Raw genomic sequence first — 18879 nt, forward strand, 5'->3', positions numbered from 1 at the left:
GTTTATTGTTGTATTGTACGCGCTACGGTTGACGGGTTTATAACCAAGACATTCTCTCGAAAGTTGATCTCAAAAATATTGCTAAGTGCCTTTTAATGTAATTATTTTTGTTTAGGAATACCGCATACCGTTTGGATCTAAATTATTATAATATTTAAATGAATTGCAGATTTACATTGCAATGCTTGCTTGTTGCAAGATTCTATTTCTAAACACAAACGCCAATGTCAAAAGTAGGTAACGCAACGTCATTGACATTATGTCAACGTGTCCGACCGACGGGCGACGATTGAAGAACTTTGAGTACGAATTTACATATAATGTGCTATCAAGATTAATTCAACTATTAGTAAAACTATAAACTAGAAAGGCGTTTAATACTATTATAAAATGGTTTTGCTGGGCAACGATGAGGTACGTCAATCTGTTGAGTTTCAATTTCCTACCTAGTGATGCACCGATGCAGTATTTTAATTCTCTTAATCATTTTTTTATATTAATTTCTCATGTTACAGTTTCTTTCGGAGTTGACTAAACTTTTTCAAAAAGCTCGTAGTGCAGGATCAGTCACCATGACAATGAAAAGATGTGAGTAAAAATATCTGTAGTATGTATTATCATTTATTTATTAGGTAGGTAATGTAACTTGCATAATTTAATTTTTATGTTCTAGATGATGGCCGTACAAAGCCGGAACCAAGGGATGGTTCAGCTGTAGTGAAGGATCCTAAATACAAATGTTTAATAAGAGCACAACATAAAAGTAAAAAACTATCAACAGTTATTGAACAGAGAGATGTTGAAAAATTCAGTACAGCATATTCTAATTTGCTCAAAACTAGTGTCAACGGGTTAAAACGTTTGAAAAAGCCAAAAAAGAAAGCGGTGGCAACTCAGTAAGGAATTGGGATGGAGACAATGTGTCAAGACTGAAATACCTATTGTGCGCTGGGAAGTGATGAACAAAGTGTAAATAGTGAACCACCATATGCCTGGCCTGTAGGACGAGGTCCATTGAACTGTGCTCTTCTCTCGTGAGTGAGATAGGAAGAGTTGGAGTCGTGCTGCCCTTGCTAGTGATGCAGGCGCAATTTAGTCATGACCATCTGTCCAATGCACATTTTGTATACATACTTACCCATATTTTATATGTTACATTTTTCAGTAAAATTTATTAGCTGTATTTTGTTTGGCTGCATATATTTTTTATATTGTGATCATTCTAACCCCTTTTCTGAGTATTCAAATTTATCCACCCATGTGTAGCCATACATAAATGAACAAACTATCAAGTCAAAATGTGTTGTTAGCACTGGGTATTTATTTTTTCTTTTTTGTTGATCTATGTGTTAGACATAAACAGTCCACTATTTTGTAAATCATTCTCAAAGGTCATATTATATATTTTGCCCATATTTTAAGTTATTATGGTTTCAAAACATTGAAAAATAAACTCTCTAGTAAAAGATCTTTTATTATTTTTAGTCATTAGTATAACAAAATGATAACATTAATTTCTTATATCACTAATATACATTTGATATCACAATATGAGACTGTTATACATTCCAATATAATTCATAATGTTAATCAGTTCTTATAATATTTTTCTATGTATACAATTTAAATACAGCAATAAAAATATAACATTAAATACTTTCAAATTAAATACTGCTATACAATAATAACTAAATTAAATGACTTGCTTTAAATCTATCAATACTACAAATTATGACTTAAGTATGCAAATTATTTAAAATAAAATAACAGCTTAAAATACAACTTGAGACTTGCATAAGTAATAAGTATTTTAATTATTAAAAAATAAAGTGCTTGTTTTAAATTGAGAGTTTACCCATGTCATGTCTGTCATAATCAAAGCATATTACAATTTAAATTTTGAATAATAAATGAACACAAATCAGAAGCATCATAATATCATAATATCACAAAAAGAGCCCATAATTTGGCATACATTTTAATTAGATAGCAATTTTAGTATACATTTTGGCCCTTCAAAAATGAGCAATTTTGAAATATTTTTTCAAATTATATTTCAAGATTGTTTATATATCAATTCTGTGTAGGAGAGTAAATGACTTGTAGCATTGTATAGAGGTTGTAGTCATCCAAATTATTTGTTACAAAAGGCTTACAGTTGGCATCTTCAACCCAAGGATATGTTTTTTATATTTATATGAATGCCAAAAGTGATACAGTTGAGATGTGTGGATCGAGGACCAGATTCTATTTGCCAACAGTTGTACAGACGAAATACAGAATATCTGCTATTAACTTACGACATTGAGTAATGCCTTGTCTATTATAACGCCTAATAAGAGCACGATCCTTTTTCGACTGACCTGACTATTACAATGACGTTGCTTTTGTCAAGATCGCAGTTAGAGTAAATAACAGTTAAGTCTATAAAAAATAATACAATTAACCACGATCAGCATAGTATCAGAGCAGGTTCTTGTTGGTGAGCCGCTTGAGACAAGCGTTGCGGACCTGGTCGTGCCCGAGTCGCTCCGCTTCTTGCAGCACTCTGCGCAGGTCGTTGCAGCGGTCGTGACGCGCCGCCAGGATGTAAGCGTTACTGACGTTGCGGCACACCAGGTAGCAGGATATCTGGAATATGTAAATTGAGATTCTATATATTTGTGTTTAAATATTATTGAAGTGCTCATGTGCTCACATGTCTCGAACAAGTACGCCCCCGAACCCAACGCCCACGCTGGAAGCTGGCAGTGCTGTGAGTGGGAGCTACCTTGACAGCGACGCTGTGTATATCGCAGATGAGCAGCTCAGCCTGCTCGTCGTGCAGCTGTCCGCGCGCCTCGCAGCGCGACACCACCGCGCTCACGCCCCACTCCAGGACCTGGTCGCTCATCAAACTGGAAGAAATTCTCAATGTTAGGTCAATGAAAACAGTCATTTTTCATCTTGACACGTGTGACGCTTTTATAGTTATATAAATTGTGTATAATGAGATTATAAGTTGATAGTCAAAATTTTAAAGGAAAATTTTATTTTCTTCTTTTTGGAGCATTTAAATAAAAGCTTTTTTAAAAGTTTTTTTCTTTTAATTTGTTTAACAGTGTTTTCACTTGAACACTCAATTTACCGACTTTTTTCTGTATCGAAGAGATTTTAAAAATAAAAAAAACATTAGGTACTTATTATTTCCCTGGGGAATCAAAACGTGATAATCATATGTACTCACTTCGCCGCGGTCTCTTTAGAAGCCCTGATACACTTGGCCAAACTCTTCACTTCCATGAAGCGGTCCGCGTGCACCAAATATTTCGCGACATGCGTGTAGATGTTCATGGAGTCCAGCTTGTGTTCCGTTATGATTCTGAAAAAGTTTAAAAAGTTTAAATACCATTTTTTGTAGGAATTATCATATACTAGATTTATTTTAAAAGTTTTTATCTGAGAACCAGATATTCTACATGTTATCCGCAGTTTCGATGAAAACATACCTAATATTAGTTAGGATGACTCACTTGAAGGCTAGATCGTAGCCGGCCTCTATAGAGGCCCCGGTGGCCAACACAACGGCTACTAGCCTCATCTTGTCAGTGTTGGACCCGAACAAAGTTAGCGGCCTGAAGTCGTTACTCTCGGACTCCTTCCGCGCATGCGGCAACGGGATCACCTGAAATTCGCATTAGCTATTTGAATGGACAGAAAGTAGAATTCATATAGCAATTTCTTTAACCATAGACGATAATTTAATGTTACATGGATTAAATATAATTTAACTTTTTTGTCATACAAAATCATTGTACCATTACATTATAGTCTGTCAAGAAAGTTAATGAGGGTGCTGTCTCCTGTTGGCTGGCAACATTGGGTATTTATAAACCAATCTTGACTATTATATTTGGTATTGCAATGGCAAAAAAGATTTTGAACATTTACCTCTTTAAGAATACTATTGTTGTCTATCAGCTGTTAAGGCTGTGTGTTTAATAATCGCCCCTTCACGACACCCGCGGGAAGATATGGAGTGGTCCTATACTAGGCCGGAACCACATGACACACGCTCCGAAGAGTTACGTGGTGATTAATTAAATAATGAAGAAATTTACCTCATTAACAACTTTCTCGTTTAGTCTGCCGCTAGATTCGGCGGCAGCAAGGTAGTTGGCCAGCTCTATTTGACGAGAAATTGTGGTCATCAGGTTGTCTATGGTGGCCTTGTCCAGGTGGAATTGAAACGATTTCGGGTCGTTCACCTCTGCAAGTCATAAAAAAAGTATCGTTATTCATCTATAGTGGTCAAAATTATTGAATTAAATCACAAGTTTATTTTCCATTTACCTTGTTGAACCTGACATTACTTTCTGACAAATTGTGTGTTACAGTTAATTTCTGTAACACTTTAGAAACATTAAATAAAACAGATAAACTCTTTTCGTATACAGCTACAGTCGTAGGGACTGTAGAATTAGGACTGGACCAGTACCGCTTCAATAAATAATAAAAATTATTTCAATACATGGAAAAGTTTTACAATAAATATTGATACGCTCAGATGAGAGATAGAGATCGCCGTAAGATACTGACTGGTAAGTGTGGGCACACAGTGCGCGAGGTGGCTGAGCGCGGCGGAGAGGTGGTGCAAGCGCGCTTGCAGCGCCGCGAAGGGCGCTTGCGGCGCGAGCGCGCGCGCGTACAGCAAGGCGCAGGTGGCGGACGCGCGCGCGTGCTGGGAACTACCGCATTGGAACGCGTACAGCGCTTCCAGGCGCTTGCTCTTCTCTAGTGTGCGGCAGATGTGCATTATGTAATCCTGAAATAAGTAATGACTGTGGTAATGTTAATTAATGTTTTGATAGCTATTAAAACATTCATCAATTATTTAATTGACCCCGAATATTTGATTTAATTAAAAAATAAATCAAACATGATTAATTAAAAAAATATATGATCATAAAACTTACCGCCCACATTTCCAGCGTGCTATCCATGTCAGACATAGCCTTTAGTAGTTCACTGACCTTATCCCTCTTCAAGCACTCCATGTAAACAGACTCGGTAAACGTCTCCTTGTCCACCATGTTATCGTAACAATACCTAATTACCTCCCCCATAGTACTATGCTTCATAAAAAATAATATGTTCGCTACGTGAGATCCATAATTCGTCAAATAGTATACGCATTCTTTAAAAAAGAATGGGTCCAATCTTTTTAAATGGTGATTTGTTTTCGGCTCTGGGTGGTGGCTGTTACGCCTCAGCAAACCTTGCGCTAAGCTCTTTTTAGGCTGTATGGTGGCTGTTTGGAAATCGCTGTAGTCGCCTTGTTTTATTTTTTTCACGCTAGCCAGGGTGTGCATTATGTTGAGCGCGGGTTCTATGAGTCGAATTTTCTTTTTGTTCGTATTCATTGTTGTTAGTTTTTCATTCGTGGTCTGAAATAGTAATAAATCGTATCGTTAAATGGCAGTGACTTTGTAGGCAAGGAAATAAAGTACTTTAATTAATCCTATTTTTACCTTTATAGTTTCCGCCTTCTGCAGTAACTGATGGTTAACCGGGTAGTTCATATCCTCAATTAGAGTAATAATTTCATTCAACAACGGCGGGTTGGTCCTCGGGCGGCCATCAGACTGGACACTGGACATCGAACTCGAGCGCTCCGATTTCTCGGAATACCTCAATCTTCGAATTTTTTTGTTCACAAATTCTGAGGCTTCTTTTCCGTACTCACAATCTTCGGCAATGTCCACGCAAACGTTTACAGTATTCTTGAAGCAGTGTGCGAATTTTTCCCGCGCTTGCTTGAAGCAACCCGCTTTCAAGCACGATTTGCCCCACGCTGCCAGCACGCTGGTGCGCGGTAACCCTGATTTGGTAGCGATCTCTAATGCCAACTCCCATTTCTCGGCTTCCAGTAAGGACCGCACTATTTGACCTGTTAATGAAAAAAAAACGAATTAATAAATAATGCTGAATTACCATGTCCATTACACGACAAAAACTCGAATAGTTCAAGTTGCAATAGAAATAGGGTTATAACAATGATTTTAAACACAAAGTTGGAGCACGGCACGTGTTAAGGGACTAAGATGTCAGCGCTCTCAATTCTTACTATATACTTCTAATACTAATATAAATTTGCATATGTGTGTGTGTGTGTGTGTGTGTGTGTGTGCGTGTGTGTGTGTGTGTGTGCGTGTGTGTGTGTGTGTGTGTGTGCGTGTGTGTGTGTGTGCGTGTGTGTGTGTGTGTGACTGACCGGCGGGCGCGGCGTGGTGCACGAGCTGGTGCGCCTGATGCCGCACGAGCGCCGCCAGCGCGTCCGCGTGCGCCAGGCAGCGCGACGCGTGCGCAGCGCCCGTCTGTGCCACGCGCGCGCTCCTGAGACATTACAAAACCTTTATTAGACTTACGATGATTATACGGGCGACTGGGTGAAACGGTCCTATATTTTAAATTTTGTGAAATGCAAAAAATATACAAATGGTTAAATGTTATACATATCAGATAACAAAGTAAAAATAATATAAAAATAGTTTATCTGTTCCACTTACTACTTCAAAGTTTGCAATTTTGCAATTTCTACGAGTCAAGACCTTAGCGCCATACTAATAAAGCCCGAAATGCATCCAAACATGACGTCAAATATCTTAAGGTAAATGAAAAATTGAGAAGCAAAGATAATGTACAATTTTGTTTATATCATGTTGGTAACATATTAAAGAACTTCTGAATACAAAAGTAGACTCTAAACACTTGTTAATAAAGTTTAAAGTGCTGGCCGAGTTCGACCTTATCGGCGTTAGGGGGTACAATCTTTCTTAGAACATTCATTCATCAAAGATATAACTGAGGGCAGACAGAAGTGCCGGTCAGTGGAGTAGTATAGATAATATAAAGTAGTACTGACGCCTTCTCGTGCGGCGTCCGCGAGTAGAGCTCGTTGGCGGCGAGCAGCAGCGAGCGGCGCGCGCGCACCAGCAGCCGCGCGTCGCCGCCCGGCAGCGAGCGCGCGATCTCGTCGCTGCGGTCCAGCAGGAATCTGAACCACACGCCCAGGGACAATATACTTGTTCACTTTTTTAATTTTTGTTTGTTCAACATTGTCATTGACAAAGAATTGCGGATTAGGAATGTTTTATTTTTAATTGAATTTAATTGTAAATAAAGAATAAATATATATTTCGACAAAGTCGAGACGGGCCGCCAGTATTACAAAAAAAAAACTTAATTAAAAAACCCCTGAGTCCGAAATGGCTGACTTCATACCATCTGCTAGAAAAGAGCTGACAGTTTCCAAACGCTGAACTGAACGCATATTTTACCAAATATAGCTAAGAAATTCTCGGTTAAAATCTCTTTGAAATAAAATAAAAACTAGATCAAAATCGGTTCAGTTGTTTCGCTGGTTCGCTAAAATAGATAATGGGTCAGCAATTTATGGTCATTAAATATTAATAAATTGGTTTGCAATTATATCATGTTTAAATCAAAATAATGTTTGGTATAATTGACTATTGATAACCAGAACACCAGTGTTGACACACTTGATAAAAAATAAAGAAGATAATATTCTCACCTGGGGTAGTCCAGGTTGATGGAGTGCATCTTCATGATGGTGAGACAGAGCGTCACGTTTGGAATGAACTCGTAGCTGAACTCCGACCTCACAGCCTCGTTCTTACTGCTGCTGGTCGACAGGCACCTGATGTACACCATGAAAAATGTTATAAACAGCCATTTTGATGATTGTAATTAAAAATTAGACGCCACATAACAAATAGAGAAACTGGATGGAATTTATTATTTGTCACAAAAATTTAACTTAATTTTAAGGCACAAAAACCTTGTCGAAATTTGTTTTTTTTATTCTTCACCATACCTACTGGTGTGAAGGCTTAATGTTAGTGTGAGTGGTATTTGAGATATCAATTTTATCAAGTACATTTTTATAGATCCAAAGTATTTCGTAGATCATAGATGTAAAAATAATCTTACTCTTGCCAAAAATGTTGATTGAATACATTGAAATTTTTTGTGTGAAACAGTCGTCCATCTGATCACTAAACCAAGCTTCAACCAACAAGATTACAAACGGCAAGTGATGTTTCCATACCAGTCCATACAGGTGGCGCCACTGGCCGCCGAGTCGGAGTTGCTGCTCAGCATCAGGTTGTCGTGGTCCGAGACCCGCTTGTTCATGCTCTGCGTGTAGCAGTCGTCGCACACGCGGAACTTCACGCCGCTCGGGTATGTCGGCACCTGGACATTATTAAAATAGGTAATAAAATACATTTATAGAAAAGTAAACAGTGTAATAAATGTGCCGACTTTGATTTTAACCGAATAATCTCTAAAAATCATAAAGACTATCAAGTGGGCGTATAATCTGTTTTACAAATCATCACTGAATTTTGTAAAGTTGGTAAATGCTTTACCAACTAGATGGAATAACTTAATAAAATCAAGGCTAAACACATAGTATGGTTTGAATAATATACCTGCATACGATGTGTAGAGCACGCGTGACAGACCAGTCTCCCACACCGTCGACAATGATGCCTCCGGATGATCATAGAGAATATAGACGTGCGGCACACCATGCAGCGGTCCGTGGAGTAGTCCTCCACCCACGCCTGCTTGCTTGGCACCTGCTCCGGCATCACGAAAGGCATAGACGCCGCTTCTATGTTTATGGAGTCTATGGACTGCAGCAAGGAGTCGTCCGAAGGCCGAGGCGGCGCCGGACACGAGTTCCTAGGGTTCTTCATGTCTAAAGCTTTCTCCGCGTAAAACCTCAACAATGCATCCACGGCATTTCGAGATATCACAAGACTTTCTATCGTCTTAATGTTGTAATACAAATTGTCACCGGTCGGATCCTTCTTCAAATTCGGTGCAATTTTATTAATAATCACAGCGAGAATATCCAATTTTGCATTCATTAGGAACTGTTCGATCATGAGCAGCGGCTTCTCTATCAAATCCCAGAACATGTTCCGCATATTGACGTCGATTTCGAGCATTATTTGCAATCCAATTTTTATGTTTTCAAACGCCTTCCAGTCGAAGGAGTTTTCCGAGATGAAGTCGACGCAGACTTGGAGTATTTCCACGTTTCTCACTTTGGACATCTCTTCTTGGATGATGTCCATCGCTTGCTTCTCAGGCAGCCTGTGAAGCAGTTCCGATACGAAGCCTGGAGTGGCCTGGTTGGTGTACTCGAACAACTGCCGTAGAAGGTTCATTATGATAAGATTCTTCATGTTTTCCGACACTCCTTGGACGTCCGCCCATTCCAAACATAGCTTGAACTGAAAAAATAATACCATTAAGTCTTAACTTTACTAATAGGATGTATGAGTTACAAAAAGTTGGGGAGTTACTGTTTGGGAGATAGCGATCAATGAAATAAAGTAATTATTTACTTTAAAATTCTAGGTATTTACAGACTTTATGTTATCTTCTATGTACTTGTGTTTTGCATCCTTTTATATTGGTTTTGACAAAGAGTAAATAAGACAGTTACCTGTTGACTATCAAGAAGGACCTCAATGATCTCCTCGGGATTTTGAACAGATTTCTCATAGATGTCGTACCAGTGCCGCCGCACACAGGGACTCTCGCCAATTATCGATGCTATCTAAAAAAACAAAATACATCATTAAATATATACCTCCCCATTTCTTATATATTTAACCCGTGAGATAAAACATTACATACTTGATCGTAAAGCGGTATTTTAGTCATCCAATCAGTGCACTTTTTGTATAAGCCTTCTTCTAAAATGTCCTGATTTAACAGAAATCTTAGATAATCTAATACTTCCAACGCGCCCTCTGCCGGCCAACTCGACAAGTTGTTCAACACGAGGTCCACTTTCAGTTCCGGGCACTTCAGATATTGACAATACTTCCAACTGCTACTTATCTTGGTATTCGTGGAAAGCTTGAATAGTATTAAATCTCTAAGGTTGGCAAGGTTGGCGCTGCACATCCGCTGGCGCTCGGACAGAGCCTCGATGATGTTCAGACATTTGAGGATCTTGCCCCGTTCGACCAGCTGCCGCATGTACGGGAACAGCTTGTCTAAATCGACATTACTATGAAGCGACGCCATATATTTATTGCCGCCAAATAATACTTTGGTACAATTGAACCTTTCTAACTCCATATAATTGTTCAAAATTTTGGTACGCGCGTCCATACTCTGTTGCAGAGAATTCTCATCAGGGGATGTATGGATTTTTTTTATAATGTGCGCCAATACCCAGTTGTGTAACACGACATATGTGAGACATTGCGAGTCAGGTGGCCGGGGCGCTGGGGAAAAGTCAGCCACGGGATCCAAAAACAAATTTTCTTCCGGGTTCTTGAAGTCATAGACGACATGAAGTAAGCTGTTAAAGTTCGCCTCCGAGGCTTCCTTGTGACAACCGGCTAACGTGATAGACGGACAGAACGTCAAAATAAGCTTTGGTATCAAATTAACGTTTAATTTCTTCGATATTGGTTCCAAATTGGTTACAGGAACATTTTTACCGTGTATCATCTTCCCGAATATATCATGTAGTTGTCTTTCTAAGATAGCAAAATAGGGGAGATCCGAAACGAGCGCTGCGCCATCGTCTTCTAATTGACTATCCTCGAGTTCTAACTGCGAAACAGTTTTACAGTACATGTAACACATTCTAAGATACGGCATTCTAGTCTTCTTGACGCCGTGGCGGCAGACCTCGCTGACATTACACACGTCTTTGTCAGACGCGGCGACCACGTTCATGTAAATCTGGTGATATTTTTGTAATAAACTTTCGTCAAAGTTTTCGGAAAGTTTGGGTTTGATAACATCCGTCAAATCCTCACAAGCCTGCCTCAACTCTTTACAGAGCTGATTGAGTTTGCAGAACTCTTTGTGTTTGATCGGAACGCGGCAGTCGGCAATGAGGCCGCAGATGTTGTCCACGAAGTCGAAAGACTTCTCCGTGTTGCCGAATATTTCGAAGGTGACGCTCGCTATGTCCTCAACAAAGCGGATGTAATTCGTTTTCTTCACCGCAGCTATGTCTGTGCTGCACCTCACTTCGGCTAGTTTTCTTTCCACAACATTTATTAATCCGTAAGTGATTTCCCTATTCAGGCCGCTGCTTAGCAAAATGTCGACTGCATTAATGAAAGGGGCGTTTTGGTGGTTGTATAACTGTAGATGGGGGTGGCGAGAGGCCAAGTCGATGATGTCGAAAGAGTTAGGGGATCTGTTCGATGCCAGGAAACCTTCGACGAGTCCCATGACTTCTGTGGAGACTACGGACAGCGCTGATAATTCTTTGGTCGGGTAGCGGGTGTCGTCCCGGTAATATATTATATTTTTAATTTTTGTCACTAGATGGCGCAGTTGTTCAGTGAAAGTTACTTCGGTTGCAATTTCCGAATCGGCGAGATCGAACATCTGGAAAATAAAACATTTTTATTTATTTACATATATTAATACTTAGTTTTGTTTAATTATACATAAGAGGCCCATTTCCGTAATGTATCACAAACATATTTTGTCTTGTCAGAGTTGATTCATTCTAAAACTCCTTGGACTTGTCCAAAGGTCAAAGAACGTCATGTGTCAGAGCATATGTTCATTGGTTATTGCATGATATATACAATGAAATTTCATAATGTATTGAATAAATATTTACTTAGGAGTAAACAAATATTATATTATTTTATGGCGGCCCTGTATATATCGAGAATACAAGGCGTAAGTCGAGAAGAACCTGTCTACATGTTGTTGAAAGATAACACTGACTATACAATTGAAGAAACGTTTGGAGAAAAAGAATACGAGTTCATCCATAATGACGAAACTGTTGAAACACTTTATAATAAAAGCGGTTTGAATAGGTCTGGTCGGTCTTTACTCCAAAATATTTAAAGCATGGTAGCATTTCTATTATGATTTAAATATTTCGGGGTCAAGTTAGTAAATATGATATGATAAAACATGAAGACCCATTGGGTCTTCATAAGTAGATAAACCACACCATTCAGTTATTGATTGATTTGTATTGATGAATAAACCTAATCATATTTTACTATATAGTCTAGAGCTTAAGATGTATGAGAAGATTAATCATACGGACTTACATAGCAAAAATTCTGTAGAGAGAGAACGCACTAATTGCTATTTCCATTATCTCCCACTGACCACTGTCTCACCGGTAAGGAAGTATATAATACTAGCTATAGGCTAAAAACCTCTTATTAATAAAACAGTTAAAGTAAACTTAAAGCTAAAGTACGTTTTGTCACTATCACACTTTATAATGTTTGACATTGACAGAACGAGACAACATACTTGAGCTTAGTATCCTTTTAACTTTTTTATGATCTACTACTATACCTACTTTATTTATAAGGGATATAGCCTTAAGTACCCAATGTTAATCTCTCTTCCAACACCAAAAAACATTGAGATGTTTTTTGGATGTTCAACCCAATGCTCCGTTTTGAGGACAAAAAAACAAGGACAAATAAACACAATTTCACATTTATTATAATGCTGCGTAATTTGTGTTAATCAAAATCAAATCATTTATTCAGAAAATAGGCCTTCACAGGCACTTTTTCACGTCATATTCTAAATTAAATGATATTTATCAAAGCTACAAACTACTATCATTTCGGAACGACCACTGCTGAGAAGAAATGAGAAGAAATGTGTTGGTCCCTATTATGCCAGAAGGGCTTACCATTTTTTAAATATAAATTTATGTTTAATTTTTTATTAGTAATATAACAATGTAAGTACACATTGTTATGATCGTGATCAAGTGCTGATGAAAGGAAAAAATAGAAAGCTGAGAATAAATCGGGCAAGAATTTCCCATTAACACAACTTATGAGTTTGATAATATGCCTCCAGCCAATTACCAGTTTAACCTGTCCGACATATAATAGTCTGCATTAACATAAAACATTTTATGTACAGTACATGTGCTGTTTTATAAATATCATGTGAGAACACATACAATGAATTGTGCAAATGATTGTACCACGTAAATACATTCTTTTTTATCAACAACCCAGTGTCAACGACCAGCCAGGGTCACAGCTGCTATCAGTACAATAATAATAAACTAAAGCTTTAACTCCGCAATCTACATTATACTCAAAATATAAGTAGGAAAAACAATTTGGAACTCCAACGTAAATTGCATTTTATTTGGATAAATATTTCAAGTATTATAGCTAGCGACCCGGTCCGGTTACGCACAGTTTAATAGGCCGTTTTGTATGTCTAAACATGCCGTTATTAAGTTGTCTATATAACAATGAAAACTGCATCAAAATCCATTACGTGGTTAAAAGAAGAAAACCTTAGAAATAAACAGGCGCGGCGGACGACTTTGTTTTATACTATGTAGTATTAATGCGATGTGGGTAGATATGCGAAACATCAAATCAACAGGCTAAATGGTCTGTGCAACAGGTCACGTGCTGCCTGCCCTGCACATATTAATTAATTATTATTAAATTATACAGATAACATAATATTCCGAATAGCAACAAGAGATCGTCGCATAATGCCCTGTGATCATTCAGATACACATGTCCAATATGTCTTACGTTAGTAAGAAACAAGCGGCTCGTAGGGGTTTGCTCGGATAAAAACATAATTAATCATACACCGTAACCTTCCTCAGGAATCACACTATCTATTGGTGAAAACCGCATGAAAATTAATTTTTAAGTTTGTCGCGAACAGACAGGCAGACTGACGCGACAGGGGACTTGTTTTACAATAAATAAGGAAGGATTATGTACATTATTAAAATCTAGCGGGAAGCTTTTAAAAACATTAAATATAGTGGCCTCGATTACGTCGCCATGTGGTCGCTATATAACAAATTTTATATGCAATATTTATTTTGCTGTTTTAGATTTTTTTGGTTTTCAAAATTAGAATTAGCCCAAGTAAAGAGTACTAATACTAACATCTGGATTTCTTGTTACAGCCAAATAAATATTGGTACTATAAAAAAGACAAGCCTATAAAATATGTTTATATAAACAATGGAACTGATTATATGTACATACCATATGACAATTTCCTGAAAGAGGAAGAAAGAGATGAACAACGTTTACGTTATTTGTCGAACAGTAATGGTGTAGTATCAAATAGTTTATTCCATTTATTACAACATTGTAAGCAGAACTAAATATTATGTACATATCTATAACTAATATTCCGAATCGAATTAGACATCGAATTAGTAAAGTTCAATAACACCAGCCCAAATATAAGGACTCTTTCATACTATTCCTTAGTATGAAAGGTTTCTATCACAGAATAATAAACTATTTCCATGCATATGCCTTCTTATAACATGGTCCATAAAGGATATATCTGAATAGCTTTAAGCTTTCTTGACAATTCCTTCTACTTTTTAAAATTTTGAATAAAATTATCATGTCGCCAGACGGCCAAACATTTTTCCATGCCTTGACTCTATAACATTTAACATTCTTTGTTAATGTTTTTCATTAACAAGGTCTCCTGTTATGTATTTTCTGTGCAATTAAGTTATAGGAATAAAATTCAACTTTCAGACACAAACAGCCCCGCACTGCTGCGTACAATAAAGTCGTTGTTTACATTTGACCCCCATTGTAAGAACTGCACGGCGGAGGAGCTGACGAACATTGGCCTCAAGTCCATCTGTTGCATAGCGTTAGACTACCAACGGGGCGAAGCGCCCAGGGTGCTGGCGGCGCGCCTGTGGCGTGTCGTGAAGATTTGGACGCTTGTCTATCTGTTCATAGCCTTGCCTTTGTGGTGTATGAAAGGTATGCCCAACAAAACTGACATGTTCTTTTGTTAAATAATAAATTACGAGAATAGATGTTTTACCTAAAGTTGATTATTTCGATGAAATTGATAGTCGACACTGGTTATAGTCTGGTCGAATTTTCAATGTAGTATTAGTACTTCCATACATACATAAATAAGTACATCCAGTAAATCCATACTTCCGTATCCATGATTCCATCTAATATTATAAATGCGAAAGTCTCGTCTTTCTGTCTGTCCGCTGTCAAGACTAAACTGCTGGGCCAATTTTGATGAAAGTTCCAATATAGCCTAATGCGGGCGGATCCACGGGAAACAAACAGCCAGTATCAATATTCTATTTCTATATACATTCAGGATGGTGCTGTTGCTGTCTGTGTTGCAAGTTCTTCAGACCGAGAGAGACGATCGAGGAAGCTAAGTCGTATCTCCTGAAGAACCCTCCCGGCGTGCTCGCGGTCAACAACAAGGAAATTCGCTACCACCCCAGTGAGAGCGAGAGAGATGCGTGCGAAGAGTTCGAACATCTATTGAGGACCATTTGAGGAAAACGCTGCACTTTGCACGGATTGCACTTTTACTACAATACTTTATGATACGACGCACATATGTTTATCACATATAATATGGCATATGTTTCTTCACGCTTCTTTGACGTTTTATTGTTAATTAAACCTACACTAGATCGCTTGTATCATAATGTTTGTGTAACGCCGCCGCTGTTTACATGCTAATAGTAGGTCCTATGTAATTTACTATACTGTGCACTGGCTAATATAAAATTAAATATTAATGTTTTTGTTTTAATTGGGACTTTTTATAAGCAGCATTAGTAGTATTCATAATTAGTATAATTACTCTTTTAAGTAAAACAGCGTCCATTCTTATCATACTAATATTTATTAAAGTTATGAGCCATAAAGGTCAATCTACTCATACTAATAAAAATAAAGATTAATTTGTTATGAAACTCTTGTTTGTCAATAAAACGAAAATGGATCTCACCTCTAGTATTTGGTTGGCTTTAGAGAAGTCATTGTTATACAGCGCCAGTGCCACTAAGCAATTGGGCTTCGCTAGCATTATTGAGATGAAATCAATTATATTTCCTTTTGTGGTTATAAATGCTGAAAACAAAAATATTGTCAATACAAACCATAAATTACAAATTCCCGTTTCTACATATATTCCATAGTCAAAAACATAACCAAAAGCAACAGAAAAGGTTCATTTGTTGCAAGATGATGCCAAGACCCAGTGTTATATATAATAATAGTAATTTGTAAATTGCTTTTGCTCTACTATACTAAATAACACCTTTGATAAATTAACGTACCATCGTCATTAGCTGAAATTGTAGAGGCTAGCATATGGTCAGCATCATACTTGTTATTTGTATGTCTTCTCCTGGCTTTAGGCTTCTTCCTCAAGGTTTTCACGTCAATCTCCCGTTCATCGTCCTCACTGCTCTCGTCCACTTCCACGTAATCTAGACAAAGCTTCAGCTGCACAGGGCTCGGGTCTGGTGACAATGTTGAGACGAGCTGCAGCTTCCAGACAGAATGGTTCACCACTTTCACCATGTGCTTCAACCTCGACATCAAGTCCTGATCGATATCTGGTCCAGCATTATCCTCCATTTTCTCCAAGCATAACTTCAGGGTATTCAACACAAGCTGTGTGGTCAATGAATTGCACATAAACCCTGTACTATTACTTTTAATGTTATTAGGATTTGGTGTTTGTTTTTTGGAATAAAAATATGAACATTCAGAGTGAGTGCCACATGGAAATTCTTGGTTGTGTTCATAGCAAGAAAAGTATTCATATCTTAAAAACAAGCAGGCGAAAATATTCTCTATGGCTTCTATGCAATATTCTAATGGGTAAATTGACAAGACAAGACGTTTTATCTCATCCAGGGAAGATGTTGTGTCCTGAGTCTCATCAGATCCTTCTGATAAACTTAGTATGGTATCTATTATCTTTGTTATAGCACAGTAAGTGTTGTAAGTCACAACTTCCCAATTAGTTTTATTTTCAGTCTCAATGCTGGCCTCATTTTCTTTATCATGAAGCATCATTAATTCCTTCACAAATTCGTTATTTGTATTTAAGAGTCTTGATACCTTATATCTATCTATTTTGGACAGTCTGCACACCTGAGACATAACAGCTAGAGAACTCTGTGTCAACACTTGACTGAATATTGAGGTTGTCATGATCTTGCTGTTGTTATCAAGACAAAATTTGATTATTGTCAATTCTCTTTTCACTTCTGTTAAATAAAAGTGTAAATGTTCATCAGCCTTTGTGTAAGTATCAAGTATGGAAAATATATTTGTTAGTTGGTTGATTAAAGATGGTAAGTCATAAGTTTCAGGGCTATTTGTTAGGTCTATAAGGACCATGATCAGTATTTGTTTTGTGAAGTTATTGATTTTGAATGTAACAGTTTTCAGGTCATTCAGTTGATGTTTATAGACTTGAGCAGCCTTCAGCAGCCAGTGGGTCTTGTCTTGGTAGCACAGTTCTAGCATATACTCAGGAGTTAATTTGAATTCTGTCTGTGGTTCATTTTTCTGCATCTGATCTGACACTACATTTAGAAGCTGAGGTTTTTTATGCAAAATAAGACTTAATAGTATTTGTTTTCTGAATTGTCTAAAACTATCCTCGGTGAGAGGCATTAGTATTTGCTGCGAAAATTGTGGTAAATACTTGTCCTCCCATCTTACTAATGAGATTAATGTTATGAGTTTATCCGAACAGCTGTTTTCTTTGAGTTCAGCTTTTAACACTTCAAAATAAAAAGTTTGTATTTTATCAGTATTCATGACATTTGGGAAATTATCTTGAATGAAATTGATAAGAGTAATGGTAGTGACAGGGTTGCTTCTTAAGTTAACCTTCAAGAAATTATATGCCTGGTCTGTTAGTTGTTTAGGTTTGTTTGATTCTTCTATGTCATAATAAACTTGTAAGATTTCCTGGAAAAGTAATATCTATTTATTTATTTGTTCATCTGAGTAATAAAGGATAAATTAATAATAATCATGTAAAATATCTATGCGCTATCTCTACAGATTCTATTTAACAAAAAGAAGACAGACAAACAGAATAGTATATGTAGGCTATTTAAATTTCCTAAAATACATATGGCATCAAAACTTTAGAACACATGCCAATATTTTCTACTTGAAATCATACACACCTCAAATATTTCTTCATCAATTTCATCAAGAAGACGCAGCATATATTTCAGTTCTTCTTCCTTCATTTTACTACCAAGAGCCATGTTACTGCAAAATATGATTAATATTGATAAGTTTGTCAAATAGGTATATTTTTAAAAGTAAATACATATTTGTTTTATTTTCTACTTTACCTGAAACATGTACTGATATTGAAGTTTCCTACCTAATGATTGAATTGGTTAGAGCCAATTCAGTAAACAACCCATTAAATTAGTAAGTAGATGTTTATCAATGCCACTCGCCCTGGGTCACAAGTCATCTTATAAGATTCCTTCTGTGCTTTTGTTACTAAGAGGTACTGTATACAGAGCTACTGCTATTCAGTTTAACCACCAAGTTTAATTTTGATCCAATTTAAATATCTTTACTCTATATTACAATACAATTTAAATTTATAGGTACCTACATTAAGAAATCGTCATGTAGCGAAATACTATTCAAACAAAGACGATAAAAGTAAACACAAATCAATCATAAACTACCTTACAAGTGAAATGTACTTACGAATAAATTATTTACTCTTAAATTTATGTCATTTAACGCAATTTTAAGTTTACAGTGGTGGTTTGAACTGATATTTTTTCTAATTACATTATAACTGGGGACATCACAAATCGAAACTTTGTCTAAATTGCACAAAAATAGACTTTCTCAACCTACAAAGGAAAGGAAACGAAAGAAAACATAAAAAATGGTAAGTCAATGTCAGAATGTCAAATCTGTCAATTTGACAAATAAAAAAAATTTTTGGCAAACCTAGCTAAGGAAACTTTACAAAGAACTA

The 18879-nt window shown here is 37.0% G+C and overlaps 3 protein-coding genes across 11 annotated transcripts; 2 read left to right on the forward strand and 1 right to left on the reverse strand.

Annotated features, from left to right (window-relative positions):
- The first annotated feature begins 249 nt into the window (after nucleotides 1-249).
- Nucleotides 250-1466, forward strand: Srp14 (Signal recognition particle 14). Its single transcript, XM_053758025.2, has 3 exons — nucleotides 250-414; nucleotides 516-588; nucleotides 674-1466. Exons 1-3 carry the CDS (start codon nucleotides 391-393, stop codon nucleotides 898-900), a joined length of 324 nt encoding a protein of 107 aa, XP_053614000.1. The 5' UTR covers nucleotides 250-390; the 3' UTR covers nucleotides 901-1466.
- Nucleotides 1464-18791, reverse strand: Sptz (Spastizin). 8 transcript variants are annotated; one of them, XM_053758011.1, is made up of 20 exons: nucleotides 18600-18791; nucleotides 18227-18411; nucleotides 18053-18140; nucleotides 16175-17828; nucleotides 15844-15965; nucleotides 9718-11442; nucleotides 9524-9637; nucleotides 8496-9308; nucleotides 8111-8256; nucleotides 7574-7699; nucleotides 6905-7036; nucleotides 6254-6375; nucleotides 5511-5929; nucleotides 4956-5426; nucleotides 4579-4804; nucleotides 4101-4249; nucleotides 3513-3664; nucleotides 3227-3361; nucleotides 2771-2897; nucleotides 1464-2631 (listed from the first exon to the last, which is right to left on the reverse strand). In XM_053758011.1, the coding sequence occupies exons 3-20, from the start codon at nucleotides 18134-18136 to the stop codon at nucleotides 2464-2466; spliced, it is 6885 nt and encodes a 2294-aa protein (XP_053613986.1). In that variant the 5' UTR covers nucleotides 18137-18140; nucleotides 18227-18411; nucleotides 18600-18791; the 3' UTR covers nucleotides 1464-2463. The 8 variants fall into 8 exon arrangements, with proteins under 8 accessions (XP_053613986.1, XP_053613992.1, XP_053613991.1 ...); XM_053758017.2 differs by having other exon boundaries at nucleotides 18227-18383; nucleotides 18600-18781; XM_053758016.2 differs by having other exon boundaries at nucleotides 18227-18393; nucleotides 18600-18781.
- LOC128677289 (uncharacterized) lies at nucleotides 11623-15499 on the forward strand. 2 transcript variants are annotated; one of them, XM_053758022.1, is made up of 5 exons: nucleotides 11623-11888; nucleotides 12088-12205; nucleotides 14003-14153; nucleotides 14598-14834; nucleotides 15196-15499. In XM_053758022.1, the coding sequence occupies exons 1-5, from the start codon at nucleotides 11638-11640 to the stop codon at nucleotides 15381-15383; spliced, it is 945 nt and encodes a 314-aa protein (XP_053613997.1). In that variant the 5' UTR covers nucleotides 11623-11637; the 3' UTR covers nucleotides 15384-15499. The 2 variants fall into 2 exon arrangements, with proteins under 2 accessions (XP_053613997.1, XP_053613998.1); XM_053758023.1 differs by having other exon boundaries at nucleotides 11623-11745.
- Nucleotides 18792-18879: the final 88 nt, after the last annotated feature.

The sequence above is a fragment of the Plodia interpunctella genome, chromosome 17, assembly GCF_027563975.2.
Source record: "Plodia interpunctella isolate USDA-ARS_2022_Savannah chromosome 17, ilPloInte3.2, whole genome shotgun sequence".
In the NCBI taxonomy this organism is placed as follows: Eukaryota; Metazoa; Arthropoda; class Insecta; order Lepidoptera; family Pyralidae; genus Plodia; species Plodia interpunctella.